Below are 18,765 nucleotides of genomic sequence, written 5' to 3'. Positions count from 1 at the left end.
TACTAATCATTCACAGCCTCAACGAGTACGCATGCCCTCGGAAAGGAACGATCTCTGGGGGAAGGCAGTAGAGGGATATGATCAGGAGATAGAGGTTGGGAAATCTATGACTGTGAGTAACACCTTATCGTCCATCTGGCCGTCTGTCTCATCCACCAAGTTCTCATCATCTGATGCAAATCATCCAGGCATAGTGTGACGCACCCTCCCGTGTATCCTAGAATCATAGACGGAAGCGAGACTAGCGATTGATCCGCCCAGTAACGCAGTATATCTGTAAGTATCCGCCAAATTATGCATACATCCGTATCAATAAAAAGTGTCCCATATATGAAAGTCGACTGATTGCTGTGCTACAGTAGTCAAGATATTCCAAAATCGAGCATGATGATGCTATACGACTCATCAAACCTAGACACAACTCTAAAAGCCGGCTTCTTTCAATTGATTCAAGTTGACAGGCGTCAAAGGCATACCAGTATCGACGAATTTGATTATATTTTCAACTACTTCTCCATTCATGGGTGGACCCATTGAATCTGGAGCTGGAGCTACATGGGGAGATAACGTCTAGAGCAAAGAGTAAATCAGCTCCATGTGATGCTCAGGCGGTATGGTAGGGGAATAGCTGATGTCTAATGGGGTATGGGTATGGGTGGAATAATCGAAGAAATAGACATACCACGTTAGGGTTCTTTAGTAAACCAGGATGTACAGTAGGTTCATGCTCAAACACATCGAGTGCAGCTCTCATTACTAAATACCAAAGTCGTTAATTAGTTTATAATTTTCGTTCCTCGTTGAATTAGCCAGCTGACTTACCTTTTCCACTATCTAGCGCCTCCACGAGATCCTGTTCAAGGACTACTTCACCTCGACTCACATTCACCAATATCACACCATCCTTCATTTTATTATACGTCTCTTTGTTGATCAGTCCCCTTGTATCTTTTGTCAAAGGACAACAGAGTACAATCACATCCGCTTCCATATACAGTTCATCCAGGGATCGATAACCCCACTGAGATTGGGCAGTTGGAGAAGGTCTTCTAGAATGATATATTATACGCTCGGCGCCTATAGATGTTAAAAGGGTGGCTACTCTCGTCCCGATTGAACCTAAGCCAATGATACCGATCTATCCCACCACCGATGAGTCAAACAGGGTTCACCGAGCACAAAAAAAGCAGACACAAATGCGTGAATTTCGGAGATAAGACTCCTGAACTTACAGTAGAGGTATGCCAGTCTAACGTCTTGATGGGCGATCTCCATTTACCAGCTCTCACTGAATGATCCTATCACCATGTTATCAGAAATGAATTCCCTCGCCTCGAACCGATCTACTCACTTGCGGTGTCATTCCCCTCATGACCGACAAAATCAACATCAATGCACCATCTGCAGTCCTCTTTCCTACTTGGGTAGGTGAGTTGGCGTACATCGCACCGCTATCAAATAAACTCAATCAGCCAGTTGATTAATGGAAATCCTGATGATGGGGGGTTTGACTGACGTGCTGGTAATCCAATCGACATCCACCTTGTCATATCCAGCTCCAGGCCCTACAAACAACTTGCAATGGGGGGCTAAAGGTCCTAGTAAACCTTCGTCCCATTTACCAGGGAAATTATCGGTGATCAGGAATAATCCCTGTAGATGAATGAGAATATCAGTCCAGGACCTCAAGATGCGATTTGCTAGAAAGATGGACACATTTTTTGGTGATATAGGGGGGAAGCCTAGCTTAACTCACGCCAAATGCAACGAATGGACCTTCATTTTCCACTTTCGCTTTTATAAGAGGCACCATCTCCTGATAACCTACTCTAGGTAAACAATGAACTTCTGCTACATCACGCAAAATATCATCATATTTGGTCTGAGATCTATCTCCAAACAGTAAAACTTTAGGCTTAGAGGGACATGTCGAAGTTCTTGGTAAGGAGGATATCGAAGTCGTAGGAGAAGATCGAGAAGAAGTTTGAGCTGATGAGGAACTTGACATTATCACAAAATTTTATGACCTTATGAAGTTGATTTTAACGTATGATACTTCGATGATATAAAGGCTCTCGTATATACAATTGAGGATTGAGGACGATATCTACAAATTGATACAAGTATGTAAAAGTATAAATCAAGGTGTGAAAGGTATTTCACCTAGTTTTGATTACTTCTCATTATATATTTTCATCACGTCGCATTTGACCGGCCTGAAGCCAAATGACCCTTGGATAGTATCTGGGAAATGGCGCAATATTTCTAAACATTTTCAGTGGTTATCGAAAGAGAGATAAGGAGAGTTAAAAAATCACAATGTTTCAATGAATGATAAGGTCAAATGGTCAATTGAAGTGGAGGTTTCGGCCGGATCATATTTAATCGGACGGAACTTGAATTCCCGAATTAACGCGACTTATCATAACATTTTGGTCCTAACGTGAATTCCTAATAAATCTGAATTCCTGCCATGCACCATTAATCAAGCTGCAAAGCTGTAAACATATGAGGATCATATTAGGCAAGCGGAAAACGCAGTACGCAGAATTGACATATACTAGTACTCAAGTTTGCGATTATTTCTTCTACTAATAAGAAAATCTATTCCTGGAAGAAATGATGACGTATAAAGTCGATCATTGGGAAAAGGTACGAATACATAACCCGAAAATAGAAATCAGATAGGAAAAAATAGCATTTTCAATTTAAAAGACAAAACTCGTCATGTTCATATTTTAATACACATTTCTCACAGTTCTCGAATGTTACTATTAGATATGTGACTGTGCTTGATGTGTGATGTAGCATCTTCTGATATCTCAATTACTTCTATCTCATCCACCTTGAAGTATTGTATACTTGTTCCGCTTTCACATCATTCATTGTCACTCCTTAAGTATCATTGAGCTTGCTGAACATTTGAATAAATTACAATCATGAGCAACGCTGTCCCTCAGGCACCTATGGCAGCTACAAATCAAGGACATGTTTCTTCAAATCAGGAGAAATCATTATTATCCGGTCACATCGCTTCATTGTTAAATCCGGACTCACCAACAATAACTTCAACTCTAGCTTCGTCTTCGCCTGAAACAAGTGTACGGGAAGTAGCAGAACGACTTTTCGGAGTTCATAGAGATCATGGACATCATTCTCATCATTTATCTGACTCCCAAGATGTCCACGGATCAAACGAGAACGAAGAAGGAGGTATGGAGAAATTGATGAACAAATTACATTTAAAGAAACGCGAAGATACGGATGAAGGAATTGAAAATCCAGCAGAAAAACAATGGAGATCTATGAAGTTGCTTAATCAGGAAGAAATAGAAGAATTCAAACAATTTGGTCAATGGGGAAATGAAACACCTTCTGATTTATTCTTGAATGTAAGTATTAACAGCATCCTCACTGCTTCTCTGGAAATAGTAGGTCGGATATTAGCTAATAACACTGAGATTTCCAGATATACGCTCAATCACTTTTACCTCTCAATACTGATCCCCTTAAAGATCTTGTTTCTCCTTCACTTATCGGTTCATGCGGAGTTATTCCACTCAGTATCATATCTGTAATTCCAGATATCATTGAAGTGAGTTTACCCGATCAATCTCATCATCTGCCTCGAAGAAGTAGAACTTATTGAGCCTGGTACACTAGCATCACGCAGATATAATCGTACGAGCTCAACATGAGATTTTCCTAGCAACCAGTGAGTTTTCTTCCTCACATTTGCAACCAATCAGAACTCGATGTCTGACTTTGGTATGTCTTTCACAGATTTCTGGGAAGCTTCAAGTGCGGCCAAGACAATTACAGATGCTTTCAAGGAGTTGTCTAGAAGAGTAATCGAGAGGAAAGGAAAGAAAGTAGTGATCAAGATGAGTGAGTAGTGTTTTCTATCTTAGATTTCGCCAGCTGTATATACTGATGAGGCATCTCTGAATGTAGTGTACGATAGAGGTAATCCACAACAAGTGATTGATCCTCATCAATCTGTTGACGTTAAAACTTATACTGGAGATAAAGTTAAACTTCCTCTACCTGAAGAAATTCCAGGATGTACACTTGAAGTTCAAAATTATCATCAACCACCTGTAGGAACTTTTCATGCAAAGTATATGGTTGTTGATCGTCAAATTGCAATTTTGAATAGTAATAATATCCAAGATCGAGTTAGTATTTTCCCATATTTCTGAAATTATCTTTCTTTTCAGCAATTCAATGGATAAACAAAAGCTAATATAAATATACTATAGGTAAATGTGGAAATGATGACTCATATCGAAGGTCCAATTGTTCAATCTCTTTATGATATGGCATTAATATCATGGTGGAAATCATTCAATCCACCTTTACCATTAATTGGTGTTCCACCAATTTACGATTTGGCAAGAGGTAAAGATGCATATGAATTTGGAACTGATCATCCTGTTATAAGCACAAAAGGGGATTTAAATAGTGCTGCTGAACAAAGTAGAAAAGTTTTAGCAGATCATCATGCTCAAGCAGTTGAAGAAGAAGATGGAAAGAAAGAAATTTGGGATAAAGATAATCAAAATGAAGCTGATAGAGTTGATAATCAATTTACCTCGGAAGAATCTATAAACAAACACCTAAGTTAGTTGAGCTTTTTAATCTTAATTTGTGTTGGGCAATGTACTGATAGATTCATGTATACTTATAGATACAGGAAATCGAGTTGATTCTACAGATAACAATCCACCACCTAACGCTTCAGCTTTCAGACCTGTTGTATTGCATTCACCACATAATCCTTTCCCTATAGCTATGGTGAACAGACCACCAAGAGGTAGTAAGTGATACTAACAGCATTTCATCGTACATTAGCAGACTTCGTTGATTGAACTGACTGGAAAAACAATATTATAGGACCAGGCCACGGTGATGTTTTTGTACCGCAAGATCAAGCTTGGTTAGCTGGATTCAAGTTTGCCAAAAAGAATGTCTTCATGTGAGTATATAGTCTGAATATACGGCTATGGTAGAAGCTAACTATTCAGCGGCTAGTCAAACACCTACATTTAATGCTCTACCTGTTGTCGAAGCTGCCCTGGATGCATGTCGCCGAGGTATTTTAGTACAAATTTACGCAGATCTTGGATTTAATGATGAGGTAGGTTACATTTTCAATCCTTGTTTATATTGTTAATTTCCGTTACTAAATATAAAATTGAATAGGGCGAATTATTACCTTTCCAAGGAGGAACAAATCAAATGGTAGCAACAGATATGTATTCTCGATTATCCGATGAATACAAAAAAAATCTCGAAATATATTGGTACACTGGTAAAGATCAAAAAACACCTTTAAATGCAATGAAGAAAAGTAGGAATTGTCATGTAAAACTAATGAGTGGGTTTTTTCGATCGTTTTTTTAAAATCAAGAGAAAACAAAAATGCTGATTTTCAAATGTATATCATTTTAGTTGTTGATGAAGAAATTGGAATTCAAGGTAATGGTAATCAAGATACACAATCTTGGTTCCATTCACAAGAAATAAATATTTTAATTGATTCTAAGATAATTTCAAAAGAATGGAGAGAAGCAATAGATTCAAATCAAAATACTTTACATTATGGTAAAGTATCACAAAAAGATGGAATTTGGAGAGATGAGAATGGAAAAACTTTACCAGGTGAAAAGAAACCACCAAAAGGTCCTATGAAATCTTTAGTAGGTGTAAAAGGTGCTATTCAAAGAGTAAGGGGTGAAGGTGGTTTCTAAGGTTGAATTTTTTCGTAATGTCCCTTATCATAGGATGATTATTGAAATTGTACTTGTATTTATATAGTCTGTATTTTCTGTTTACTTCCGATGTACAATGAAAACCACATCATGCAAGATTGACGCGTATAGCTCGATTGAAAACATGCTAAATATAAAATACACCTAAATAGCTTCATTCAGCTTAATCGTTTCAATCAGTAGTTTAGAAAAGCAATGGCTCATGTAAATTGAATTATACCATCTTTTTTTATAGTCAGTTTCGCTTGATCATAGTAACGTCGTTATGATTAAAGGGAAACCACTAATCAAATAATCAAGCCTGAATTTTACCCTAAACTAAATATATGAAACGCGGATAAATTTCCCGAGTGAGTAAGCTTATTTCAGGAGAAAGATTCAAGATTAGTTTGTTTTTCTTATTATCATATTAAAAAGAAGAAATACGTTTCGTATATTCCTTTGATTTTTATCTTTTAGTCTTCTATCAAAAGAATTAGCGTTAAATTGGATTGAAACTAATCTTCTTTGAATATATGTTGAATCAATGAATTGTTTATCTTGTTTTGAAATAGGTTTCTATAAATGATTATAAAATTCTCAACATCGCTTTCGTTTTTTCATCTTTCAGTCCTCGTTTTCTGATGAGAATTTCTTCTTGTATAGGTTTGTCAAACCTTTATCACGCTCATTTTCAATATTGATCAAAAAATCATATCAAAGTTTGTTTCAAAAATATATATATACTAACATTCTTTTAAAATGCGATTGATCGTTTTATTTTCTCTATTCCCTCTTACATTATCAATTCCTCAACCTCAAATATCATCTTTACCCGCTCTTGAAAATTTGGAAATACTACATCATTCTAATGATATACAAAAAAGGAGTTTGATCTCAAGAGATGATGAATTCGTAGGAACTTCAATAGTAGGAGAAAAAGATACGTAAGTGAAATAACAATTAATAACATTTATATGTGAATTTCAAATTGATATGGCATGATTTTAATTAGATCAACATTAACTTCTTTAATTGTATTTCATTCTGATTTATCACCTACTCAAACTTCATCTTCAATTTCAACTTCAACTTCAACAGCAACAACATCAGAAAAAGAAAAAGATCAAATAGTTTCACCATTTTATCCTTCTAACAATGAAGACAATGATGACGAAGAAGAACAAGAAGAAAAAGGTAATAATACATCAATACAATCTTTAAATCAAGGTCAAACTGTTGCTTTTAATCCAACACCTACAACAACTTTAACTTTCCTTTCAAATAGTCTTGCATCAATTACAGAAACAACCAAAAATGTAAATTCTACAGGGACTCAAAGTGCAGTTGTTGCTGCTGCTGCTTCTAACGGATCAAGTTCAAATTCAATTTCAGGATCCACTCGAGAAGCAATTTTGAAATTTGGAACAATCTGGTCTTTTGGAATTTTAGGTTTAACAGTTATTTATCTGGTATAAAAATAACAAAACATCATTCATTATCTGGATGGACACAATTAAAATTGGTAATTCAGATTAAATATATATACGTATTTTATTTTACGGACAATCATCTTACTTAGTAATTCTTTCAAAGTTCTGGAGAAAGGGTTCAGACCCTATGTATCGATAGTTAGTCAAAGAAGGGGACACAATACGAATAATTATGTATCATATTCTAAAACTATGCAAACCATTTCCTTGCATACAACCATTCAGACTAAGCATGGAAGCTTTGCTGAAACACTGATAGACCGATCGACTGAAGCTCCTTAGTCACTTCTGACTTGATTGCCAGCGTCAATATATTGAATGTTGTACAATATGTTAGTCGACACTGTAATACAGGTATATATCATTTCATATAGATATAAAAATTCTAATGAAGATTTGGATTCTCCTTTTATACAATACTTTCATCATCTCCATCGCTATATCAGCGCGAGGTGAATACTTCTTCTAAAGTTCCAGTCCCAATCTGAACCGGTTTCAATCTAGGTAAGACTTGGAACAACCTTTCTCTTGTTTGAACAAATCGACATTTGTATAAACGTAAAGATGCCAATTATAGTTGTTGAATTCTTTGAGAAACCTTATCTCGGAATGAGGTATCTGCATTCATTTTATGATTAACATCATTTTCTGCCCGTTTTGCAGAAAACGCAAAAGTCCTAAGCAAGATATAATAACTTACAAGCATTCAAGAGGGTTTGTTCATTGATGACTATATCGGTTGAATCTGCCTTAGGTCTCGACACCCTAGCTGCAATCGCTGCAGCATCCGTTTCAAGGATGATTCTACGGCATAAGATGTCAGTATTTAATCTCCTTTGAGGCACTCAAATCCAAATGAAAGCCTTCTGCGTTGGATTATTGTGATAATAATCCTTTCTGAAGGTGTTCACTCACCCATCGTCAACAGTCTCATCAGCAGCGAGTAAAACCAAATCTAAACCTTCTAATACATTTCTCTTCTCAATTTGACCTCTTAATAATAAATGAACAGCATCTGAAAATGCACTAAGAGTTTGATTTAACATTAATTCGTTAGATGTTGATAATGGTCCAACAATTATGAAATTCAAATCAACAATTGTACGTGTTATTATCAAATGTGGAGGGAGAGGATGTATTTCGCCTATAATAAATTTGCATCAGTTGGCCAATCGTTACATGAGATATGAATTTATGAATCAAATCGCTAGCAATGTAAACTTCCAAGAAATGTTGTGAATGAAGATGACGGCAACTTACCACCTCCTCTTCTTATTTTCTCAAATACACTCTTTTCAAACGCTTTTTGCTCTTTCAAACTCGTTAATCCTCCCATTCCTGGTCCACCTGGTCCAACTCCCAAATCAGATGCTATACCACTGCCAGGTGTATTTTGATGTGGTGGGTTGTAGTATTTCGCTAACACCCTTTGACCGTCTGCGTCTAGAATAAGAAGAGCAGTCACGGTATAAAGGGATAAGTTGGACTAACGAATTCAAGGTGATCAGCCAGCTGAGTGAGAACAAACGGTAACAAGAGGTCTAGCTCAAACCATCGGTGCTCACCATGGTCATTGCGTCGGTCCCTTCTGTTCAATACAATCTTCCTGATGTGATTGGATTTGACTTAAATGCTTTAGCTAGATTACTCTACGTGTATCGTCAACATCCATCCCATCTTAGCTAACGTTGGAGGATCATCGCGTCGAGCCACGAGGCGGCCTTGATGTTTTGTCTAGGCACGCCATCTCTCGTTTTATTCAGGTTCAATCAATTAGGCGGACAAAAGCGGGATAAAATATAATAAATGCATTTACACTATAATAAGAATTTGCAATTTTCACGTGATGTTTTCATTTTTTTTTTCTCTCTTTTTGCTTAGTCAACCTAGAGTACCTTTTGAACCCAAAAAAAGTCGAAAACAATATCAAAGCGCAGAGACGTCATTTTACCCCCTTTCGACGTCATTTCAATTTTAATCACTTTGATTCCTTCATTTCACTTTTCTCACTCTGAACCAAATATTCGATACGTCCACCTTCGTCATAGGTCATACCGCCCACCGCCTACCACTCCGTATCAACATTATCTACTGGAATCATTAATTAAGATTCATACTTACAAAGGTGAGTATATCCTTTCTTTTCGTACTCTACCAAACAAACAGAAAAAGAAGAGAAGAGATAGTTTATTTTTGATGAACAATAATCATCTCATACGCTTTCCTTTGCTGTTGAAATCTTGTCTCATTCATATGAATAATGACCCATGTTGCATGCTTTCATGATTATCGAAATCCGGCGTTGAGGTTTATATGCTGACTTAACATTCCTTGCTATCGCTTTTGTACTCCATTGCCACCTTTTAACCACTCATCGCTCATCGCCGGTTGTTCACCGTCATTCATTCCTTCACTTCCACAGATACTCTGAATCAGTCAGTCCCCATCGTACTAGTCGAACACATCTCAGACTAGATTTCGACCGCCATACAAAACGCTTTCTATATTGTGCATATAGTTATAGCTGAGAACTCAGTCTTTTTTGGCACTTCTTTGGCCAGAGACTTGTGTAATCGCCGCAAAAACAACAAATAAACGTTGTATCTACAAAGTTTGATTAAGCAATTAATCACCTGTTATACATTATGGCAGCTGTAGCCCAAGCACCACCAATGTTGCCGTCTACATCATCCACAGGCAGCAGTGAGTACATATTCTTCTTCATGAACACTCACCTCTGCTAAGAATATATGACCTCGTTTCCAAATTTCCATTTGACCGATGACATCATTGAGCTAATGACCGAACCTTCTTAACTTTACCAATGTTAGTCTCTCGTCCTTCATCCTCTTCAGCAACGGCAAAACCTTCTGAATCGAAGACTTTGAATCAACCATCAAAGCCGGAAGCTTCCGACAAAACAGGTGCCAAGGTGATCGTCTCGGAAGCAACGCCAGTAGACGAAAAGAGTGAGGTGAAGAAGGAAAACGGGGATGGTAAGTCTTGTTTACCTCAATCTCCTATAATTTCATGCACCCTCTCTCCTTCATACAGCTAGTCCCACCAACGTGATCTTCCATTCATGTCATAGTCCTTGACCAGACCTGTGACATGTTATGCTTTATCACCTTCCTTTCAACCCATTTGGTCTGCTTTCTTCCGGGTCTCAATGGATCCCACAATATATTCGAGTCGTTGACTCGTTATGACAACATACATATACTGCTACATTCTTCCTGTCTCTTCTTCATAAACCCCCATCCCGCTCAGTTCCGTCATCATCTCCCAAATGAAACAACCCGCTAACAAATTCCCTTCTTACCTTACCACTTTCCCTCGACCCCAACTTGTATTGCACGACGGCTTTCTTTCGCCTGCTCCATCTTTCCCACTTGACCCCCTGTCTACCTGTATTCCTTCATACACGGCACCATCCTCGCCTGTACCATTGCCCCTCGCCTCTCTGATCAATTGCGACCTTCTCGTCGACGTTGATGACGATCTCACTTCGACTCTTCTAACCACTATCATTACTCCCTTTGGTAACGTCGTACCTGACACAGCAAAATCACCCAGAGCGGCGGGACAACCACTAGGTCCTCCACCCGAGCCTGAAGCCAACGGCAGCAACCCGCAAAGACCACCTATACGACCTAACCCAGAGATAAGATCACGATTCGACCAAGAGCCCAATCCGTTCGAAGTATCATTCCGAGAATCGCGGTCATCTGTGCATTCTAGTTCTGATCTTTCAGACCGGAATACCCCACCTCGAGGAACGGACGCTACTAGCACAAGGCACAACGCTCTACCACCTCTGTCTTCTCTGACAAGTCCAGCAGCAGCCGATCCAAGTCAGTTCCCGTGGCTAGCAAATTCACTTCGATCAGGACCGTTGAGTCCCGCTATGTTGGCTGGGCCTCAGGGTGGTAATTCACAACACAACAACGCGAACAATCGAGCCGGTGGATCGAACGACGCAAACGGTAACAACAACGAAGGTGCTGGAGCTTTCGAATCGACTGGCTTCAGAACCGGCTTCACGCCCGGTACCGGATCTGGGTTCACCCCTGCGGGATACAATTCTTTCATGGGCCCCGGATTAGGTTCTCTCGCAATGCCATCACCGAATACTGCCGCTTTCCTGAATAGCATCACCAACTCGACACCTCTTGGTGAAAACAGCGAAGTAGCTGCCGCAGCCGCTGCTGCCAACGGACATTCCGGTCAACACGGCGAACTCAACAATTTACAACCTCCATCAGCAATTCCTCCTCATCTCCAACAACATCACCCATTACCCCATAATAACTCTCAACATGAAGTGCCTCAAGAGACTATAACTCCCAACACCCTTTCCGCGCTTACTGGTGTATTTGGCGAGATGGCCCGTGCCAATTCTGGTACCCAAGGCGGTCCACCATTCTACGCTTCGGGCATGGGTCCACCACATCCTGGCGCTGTACCCGTAGGGATGCCTCATGTAGATTATGCTCAACAAAGCGCTAACGCCGCTTCTCAAGCTGCTAACGGTCTATTCTTGTTGTCTCAGGCGCATCAAGAATTGTCCAAGCGCGAGGAAGAAGGTCGAGGCAGTACGCCTACGAGGGGAAGAGGAGGCAAAGCCTCGAATGGTTCAGCTGGACAGAAAAGAAAATCCGATATCGGCCCTGGCGGAACACCTGCTAAACCCGCCAAGAAAGGGAAGAAGAATTCACTCGGAGCCGGTGCTGCACCAGCTGTCTCTCCACCTAAAGCTGCTAAGCAAGAATCCTTCGATTCCGGTGATTCCGATGATGATCAAGACGACGGGCCCAGATTCGGTGCTGACGGCAAACCGGAGACCGAAGAAGATAAGCGAAAGAATTTCCTTGAGCGTAATAGACAGGGTGAGTGAAAAGTTTTGCTCCTAACTATGTAAGTCGTGTCACGCTGACAGGACACTTCGAACATTTAGCCGCACTGAAATGTCGACAACGAAAGAAAGCTTGGTTGAACGAACTACAAGGTAAAGTCGAAGGCCTGACTATCGAGAACGAACGGTTACAGCAAACGATCCAATCGATGCATGAAGAAGTAGGCCGACTGACCGCTATCTTAATGCAACATCGTGATTGTGGATTAACCATTCCGACCGCTTACGGAAGACCGATTCGATAATCATGTAGGAGTGCGCCAGCCCGTAGAGCAAACGGAAAGCTATCTTTATATATTCTATACACGTATATCTATATTTCTTTTGGTCATATGTACACCTTCCTCCTTTTATTTATAATACTTATCTTCGGTTTACCTTTTCACCTGTTTTACAGATGTTGAATTATATGTTCTCTCCATTCCACGTAGCTTTATGTACTTCTATCCATCTCAAAATTCATTCGCATGAATGACTCCTTTCCCCTTATTCTATACAGCGATCGTACATGTATTGTATTGAACAGAGCCGTTCCCCTCATCTTGCTTCGCTCGCATTACATGGATTACTGTTATGCATACAATACATGAGAACCTTACATTTTATGAATGAAAGTGAGCCTGATAGTGGCATATCATATCAAAGGCATATAAATCAGGAACACCTGAACGCGACGAGAGGATAGAGGTGCCACGCTTTCATGTGTTCACCTGTCATTACCAACAACTAACACTTCATATGATATATCATCATTGTACTACATATATTCATACAGATCAATACTACGTGTTATTATCATCACGGCGAACCAGCGACCTGCTCTGGTATACTCACGGACAATAACGACACCCTAATTGTGCTTTCAACTCGATTGACATTCTGAACGGAAGGCAATTTGTTATTCTTAGCCGACACGTAAGAGAGGAGGAAATAGTTTCAAGATGGTATGTAACCTTGAGTTTCACTTACATTCGATTTAGATTACTGACTGGATTCATGTATAGCCGATGTTACTTGACATCAACGTGAGTTGATTTTGAAACGAGATTACCCCAGTATCGAGGAGGTTGAGCTAATGAATCTCGGACAAAGCGTAAATTATTAGCTAGGTCAGATAGAGTGAAATCGGTCGATTTTCATCCTACTGAACCTCATGTCATTTGCGGTTTATAGTAAGCCCTTATTATTTCTGGATTTTCTTCATACTCTTTTGATCTGTTGAAAGCTAATTGAAATTCAATTAATATAGTAATGGTCAAGTGAAAATATGGAATTATGAAACCCAAACGGATTTAAAGACTTTTGAAGTTACAGACGTACCTGTCAGATGTGTTAGATATATTGCAAGGAAAAATTGGGTAAGTTCAAAAAAGGGGTTACTCTGAAAAATACTGCCTTTCTTTTTGGTGATACTTGAAATGGGGGAAAAAAAGCTAATTTCATCAATGATAATAGTTCGTTTCAGGATCAGATGATTTTCAGTTAAGAGTATATAATATATCAACAGGTGAAAAGATTACTTCTTTTGAAGCTCATCCAGATTATATAAGATGTTTAACTGTACATCCAACTTTAAGTTTAGTCTTAACTGGAAGTGATGATATGACGGTGAAATGTTGGGATTGGGAGAAAGGATGGAGATGCGTTCAGGTTAGTCAACATTTTTCTTCCTCCTCTTCACGGTCACTATCGTCCTGAATGACCAGAGTCTTCCAACTAAGGACCCCCAGAGCACCTCACGTGTTTATCAGTGAAGAACTGACGTGCTTGCTCCGGGTAGATCTTTGAAGGACATACACATTATATTATGGCTTTATCAATCAACCCTAAAGATCCTCAAACATTCGCTTCAGCATGTTTAGATCACACAGTCAAAGTTTGGTCATTAGGTAACCCTGTACCAAACTTCTCTTTGGAAGCTCATGAGAAAGGTGTAAATTATGTTGATTATTACCATGGTGGAGACAAACCTTATTTAGTCACGACGGGTGATGATAGGTTAGTGAACTGATTTTTTTCCTGCTATCACGTGGAAAGGCTACCTCCCACTGATACATATCTCTATTTGGCCAATAGACTGGTGAAAATCTGGGATTATCACTCAAAGTCATGTGTACAAACTCTCGAATCCCATACAGCCAATGTCTCTTTCGCAATCTTCCATCCTTCTTTGCCCATCATACTTTCAGGTTCGGAAGACGGTACAATCAAAATCTGGCATTCTTCAACCTATAGATTGGAGAATACTTTGAGTTACGGTTTGGAAAGAGCTTGGTGTGTCGCTTATAGGAAATCTGGTAATGAAGTTGCTGTTGGTTTCGATGAGGGAGCTGTGGTAGTCAAGGTAAGTTGACCGGACTTGCCGAAGATTAGGAACGTGCTCATGTTCTTTGAAATAGCTCGGTCGAGACGAACCTTCGGTATCGATGGACTCAGCAGGAAAGATCGTGTATGCCAAAAATACCGAGATCTTGACTGCCAATGTATCCAATATCGGCTCTGACGGAGAAGCCGTAGAAGACGGGCAACGACTCATGGTCTCTTTGCGAGATCTCGGTACCACTGAAGTTTACCCTCAATCTTTACAGCATAGTCCAAATGGAAGGTGAGCTTTCTCCTGCGTGCCCTTTGTCGGAATAAGCTAAACCGTTTTGCACAGATTCGTTACTGTATGTGGTGATGGAGAATACATAATTTACACTTCACTTGCATGGCGAAACAAAGCTTTCGGATCTGGTACTTCATTCGCTTGGGCCACCGACTCTAACACTTATGCAGTCCAAGAAGGGAAATCTAAGATCAAGGTGTACAGGAATTTCAAAGAAAGACCAGGATTGATCAAATCCTCCGGATCGTACGCTGTAGAAGGTATACATGGGGGAACATTACTTGCTGCTCGAGGAAATGGATTTGTCATGTTCTGGGATTGGGAGACTGGATCAGTCGTCAGACGAATCGAAGTTGACGCTACAAACGTTTCTTGGTCCGCAACTGGAAATCTCGTAGCTATTACGGCGGAAGATTCATTCTACATTCTTAGCTTCGATAGGGAAGCCTACAATGCTAGACTAGATAGTGGTGAAGTCATTGGTGATGAAGGTGTCGAAGAAGCCTTTGATGTCATCACTGAGATTTCTGAATCGTAAGTCAATGTCCCATACTCGTTCGCTCCCTTTTCTCTCGTTCCCCTGTCTATATGGCCATTTTGAGACTGACAATACTATTTTACTACAGCGTCAAAACTGCCAAATGGGTCGGAGATTGTTTCATCTACACCAACTCCACCAATAGACTCAATTATCTCGTCGGTGATCAACCTCATGTCATCAACCATTTCGATCAGTGAGTACCTCTTGACAACACCATTGCTACCGACTTCTGTCATGTTATACCTCTTGCTGATCGTCCTCGCGTCCACAGAGGAATCTACCTCCTTGGATACCTTCCCGCTCACAACCGAATCTACGTCGCCGACAAGGATCTCAACATTTACTCTTATTCCCTTTCTCTGACCGTGGTCGAATATCAAACTGCCATCTTGCGAGGCGATCTTGAAGGCGCCGAGGCCATCTTACCTAGTGTGCCTGCCGATCAAAGGAATAGAATTGCTAGATTCCTCGAGGGACAAGGTGAGTTACAAGTGTTACCATTCGTTAATGTCCAGCTAACATCGCGATGTTTCCCGTCCATAGATCTCAAAGAACTTGCTTTGTCGGTATCTACTGACCCAGACCACCGATTTGATCTAGCAATCTCACTGAATGATCTTGAAACAGCTTTGAGTTTAGTCAGATCATCCCCAGAGGCTGGTTCTCAAGCTAAATGGAAAGTCGTTGGTGATAAAGCTTTGAGCGCTTGGCAAATGGATTTAGCACAAGAAGCGTATGAGAAAGCAGGTGATCTTTCCGCTTTATTATTGTTGTTCACCTCAATAAGCGATCGAAAGGGTTTGGCCCAATTAGCAACTTCAGCAAAAGAAAAAGGATTGAATAATATCGCATTTGCTTCATACCTCCAATTAGGGGATAGTAAGAATTGTATTGACATTTTGGTTTCTACAAATCGATTACCTGAGGCTGCTATTTTCGCTCGATCTTATGCTCCACAAGAGATTCCAAGTATAGCACAAAAATGGAAAACCAGTTTGGAAACGGAAGGAAGAGGTAAATTGGCACAAACAATCGCTACTCCGGAAGAGGACAAAGAATTATTCGAAGGATTAGGTACAGCTTCAAGTAGTGGTGAAGAAGGAAGTGGTGTTTTAGTTGAAAAAGAAGATAGTGAACCTCAAGAAGATACAGGCGTGGTAGGGAAAGCTGAGGAAGTAATTGAGAAAGCTAAAGCGGGGGCAGAGGAATTAGTGGAGAAAGTTAAGGATCTAACTGTAGCTGATAATAATGGAGATTCAAGTGAGTGAATTTGTTCGAAAGTACCGAAAGTGATACGATGTTGATCATTAGTGTTCCTAGTCACGGATGATACGGATAAAGCTCCCGTTACACTTGAACCACCGGTTGAAGAACCTACAACGCAAAGTGGAAACGATAAGAAATCGAAAAAGAAAAATAAGAAATAATTAAAAGGTATAGCAAATGGTACTTGATTGTAAGATATATATATATATGAGTATAGACAAAATCGCAAACCTAGCGAGCGGTGCAGATCAGATACAGAACAGACGAGATTAAGGGTTGTGTTTTGACATTTATACATTTTTTTGATACTTCTGAATCGGTATGAAAATCAATGATTACACTTATTACCAATTGCATGCGGTGAGTACTATGCACATTGTTTATACGTTAGATTAATAATCGTACATGAGATTACATGTCATCAGCAAACGTCAAACAGACGTTCATATACTCCTACACAAAATGAAAACTATTCTTCTTCTTAACCCTTCAATCAATTTTCAAGTCTAAATTAAATTCTCCCCATCCTGGACTTTTATTTTCATTTAATTTAGGTTCTGGATCTAAATCATTTTCATTAAACCATCTATTTCGATTAATTTGAATTGATCCTTCAATATCATTGTAATTGAAATCATTTTTATCATAAATTTTCCCTATTCCAATTCTTTTTGATGTTTTTGGTTTAGCAGTTGAAGTTGATTTATAACTTATTGAATTAGGTGTTTGAAAATTATCATAATGATTATGGTGAATTTCATTTTCTTCTTGATTCGACTTCGGACTTGAGTTTGAATTTGAAAATGATAATCCTGATTCATTCTTTGTTAAATTAATTTTCTCATTTTCTTCTATTGTATTTGTATAATTTAATTGTCTTTCGATTTGTACAAGTTTAAGAGGTTTTGGTTTACGTTTCTTTTCTTCATCATTTATCAACTTGGTTTCATCATCTTCGGGTTGAATAGGTTTTTCATTAACATAATTGATATTTAATTCATTACTACTACTACTACTACTACTACTACTACTACTACTACTACTACTACTACTACTACTACTACTACTAGTAGTAGTAGTAGTAGTTGAAATAGTTGCTGATCTACCTATTTTTGATTTTTGTTCTTGTTTTTTAGTATAAGGAATTTTTGATCTTCCACTAGGTGATAAAGGTGGTGGTAAAGGTGAATTATTACATGAAAATAAATTATCAATTGAAGACATTTTTAAAAATGGTGGAATTGAAAAAGCAGGTGAAGTTTGACGTCTACGTGGAATAGGAGGTTGAATTTTATTCTAAAAAATAATGAAAAATCAAAAATAAAAATTGAAAAATCAGAATAAATTAAAAACTTACAGGTTTATTAAAATTCTTTAAATTTGATGAATCATCTTTTGATTCTTTTAATTCTTGATATGAAATAAACTTTGAATGATTATCTTGAAATTTAGTACAAGGTGAATTTAAAGGTGAATTATTTATTTTATTTAAAAATTCATTTTCTTCTGGATATGGTGTAAGACAAAAAGTATTTAAATTAGGTAAAGGTGAAATCTAGTAAAAAAATATTATCGTAAATTGGTAAATACGATGTCAATAAACTTTACTTACAGGACTTAAGCTTCTTAAACTTGGTGATAAAGTTGTATCTGATGCTGATGGACCTGTCATACTAGGACATGAAGTAGTAGAAGAGAATGAAGATGTTCTTTCTGTCGAAGACATTATTGGAAGATGATTTCAATAGACGAGAAGATTAAATGTTTATTGCCAGGACAGCGAAAAGAAAGGTCTATCTATTTGACCTCGATTTGAAGTGTACTCTCAATGTAGAGATAATTTGTCCTGTATTGAGCACGGCCACTTGATGACGTTTAAATTAGGATTGATGATATACCAGCTGAAAAAACTGATAAGCCTTAGTCTGCGTATTATTTGCCTATATTTAAACTATCTTCACTAAATACCCTTGTTACAGACTTAGTAAACGTCCTAATGGATAGTATAAAATCAAAATCAAACATTGAAATAAGTCTCGGACAAATGATTAGTAATTACTTGACCATGAAACGCTAATCACTCAAAACATAGTATAGGAAATCATCACACGGTTGAATTACCAATTAGGTTATTATTGAATTCCTTGTCGTCTGATTGTATTGCTTGATTACTGATAATTTGAATCAAG

At 38.6% G+C, this 18,765-nt stretch overlaps 8 protein-coding genes across 8 annotated transcripts; 5 read left to right on the top strand and 3 right to left on the bottom strand.

The window, feature by feature from the left end:
- Positions 1-423: 423 nt before the first annotated feature.
- On the bottom strand, positions 424-2,008 carry I206_103065 (uncharacterized protein; the record flags this gene model as incomplete). Its single annotated transcript, XM_019153696.1, has 7 exons — positions 424-570; positions 683-756; positions 823-1,138; positions 1,233-1,298; positions 1,352-1,451; positions 1,517-1,653; positions 1,757-2,008. The coding sequence occupies 7 exons, from the start codon at positions 2,006-2,008 to the stop codon at positions 424-426; spliced, it is 1,092 nt and encodes a 363-aa protein (XP_019013857.1).
- A 931-nt stretch (positions 2,009-2,939) lies between these two features.
- I206_103064 (uncharacterized protein) lies at positions 2,940-5,753 on the top strand (the record flags this gene model as incomplete). Its single annotated transcript, XM_019153697.1, has 11 exons — positions 2,940-3,392; positions 3,470-3,595; positions 3,664-3,715; positions 3,784-3,888; positions 3,955-4,178; positions 4,263-4,623; positions 4,673-4,819; positions 4,897-4,978; positions 5,035-5,140; positions 5,206-5,380; positions 5,455-5,753. 11 exons carry the CDS (start codon positions 2,940-2,942, stop codon positions 5,751-5,753), a joined length of 2,130 nt encoding a protein of 709 aa, XP_019013858.1.
- Positions 5,754-6,515: 762 nt separating this feature from the next.
- I206_103063 (uncharacterized protein) lies at positions 6,516-7,231 on the top strand (the record flags this gene model as incomplete). Its single annotated transcript, XM_019153698.1, has 2 exons — positions 6,516-6,700; positions 6,769-7,231. The coding sequence occupies 2 exons, from the start codon at positions 6,516-6,518 to the stop codon at positions 7,229-7,231; spliced, it is 648 nt and encodes a 215-aa protein (XP_019013859.1).
- A 586-nt stretch (positions 7,232-7,817) lies between these two features.
- Positions 7,818-8,820, bottom strand: I206_103062 (uncharacterized protein; the record flags this gene model as incomplete). The annotated part of the gene is made up of 5 exons (XM_019153699.1): positions 7,818-7,864; positions 7,947-8,050; positions 8,162-8,390; positions 8,507-8,732; positions 8,812-8,820. The coding sequence occupies 5 exons, from the start codon at positions 8,818-8,820 to the stop codon at positions 7,818-7,820; spliced, it is 615 nt and encodes a 204-aa protein (XP_019013860.1).
- Positions 8,821-9,891: 1,071 nt separating this feature from the next.
- I206_103061 (uncharacterized protein) lies at positions 9,892-10,344 on the top strand (the record flags this gene model as incomplete). Its single annotated transcript, XM_019153700.1, has 3 exons — positions 9,892-9,949; positions 10,078-10,242; positions 10,301-10,344. The coding sequence occupies 3 exons, from the start codon at positions 9,892-9,894 to the stop codon at positions 10,342-10,344; spliced, it is 267 nt and encodes an 88-aa protein (XP_019013861.1).
- A 191-nt stretch (positions 10,345-10,535) lies between these two features.
- Positions 10,536-12,406, top strand: I206_103060 (uncharacterized protein; the record flags this gene model as incomplete). Its single annotated transcript, XM_019153701.1, has 2 exons — positions 10,536-12,135; positions 12,204-12,406. The coding sequence occupies 2 exons, from the start codon at positions 10,536-10,538 to the stop codon at positions 12,404-12,406; spliced, it is 1,803 nt and encodes a 600-aa protein (XP_019013862.1).
- A 696-nt stretch (positions 12,407-13,102) lies between these two features.
- I206_103059 (uncharacterized protein) lies at positions 13,103-16,737 on the top strand (the record flags this gene model as incomplete). Its single annotated transcript, XM_019153702.2, has 13 exons — positions 13,103-13,105; positions 13,166-13,186; positions 13,254-13,333; positions 13,411-13,519; positions 13,617-13,811; positions 13,942-14,159; positions 14,238-14,505; positions 14,561-14,766; positions 14,821-15,303; positions 15,396-15,503; positions 15,582-15,790; positions 15,854-16,570; positions 16,631-16,737. The coding sequence occupies 13 exons, from the start codon at positions 13,103-13,105 to the stop codon at positions 16,735-16,737; spliced, it is 2,724 nt and encodes a 907-aa protein (XP_019013863.2).
- A 328-nt stretch (positions 16,738-17,065) lies between these two features.
- I206_103058 (uncharacterized protein) lies at positions 17,066-18,302 on the bottom strand (the record flags this gene model as incomplete). Its single annotated transcript, XM_019153703.1, has 3 exons — positions 17,066-17,872; positions 17,934-18,131; positions 18,189-18,302. The coding sequence occupies 3 exons, from the start codon at positions 18,300-18,302 to the stop codon at positions 17,066-17,068; spliced, it is 1,119 nt and encodes a 372-aa protein (XP_019013864.1).
- Positions 18,303-18,765: the final 463 nt, after the last annotated feature.

Source organism: Kwoniella pini, chromosome 4 (genome assembly GCF_000512605.2).
Source record: "Kwoniella pini CBS 10737 chromosome 4, complete sequence".
In the NCBI taxonomy this organism is placed as follows: Eukaryota; Fungi; Basidiomycota; class Tremellomycetes; order Tremellales; family Cryptococcaceae; genus Kwoniella; species Kwoniella pini.
The sequence above is the reverse complement of the archived record's forward strand: the minus strand, read 5'-3'. Positions and strand labels throughout refer to the sequence as shown.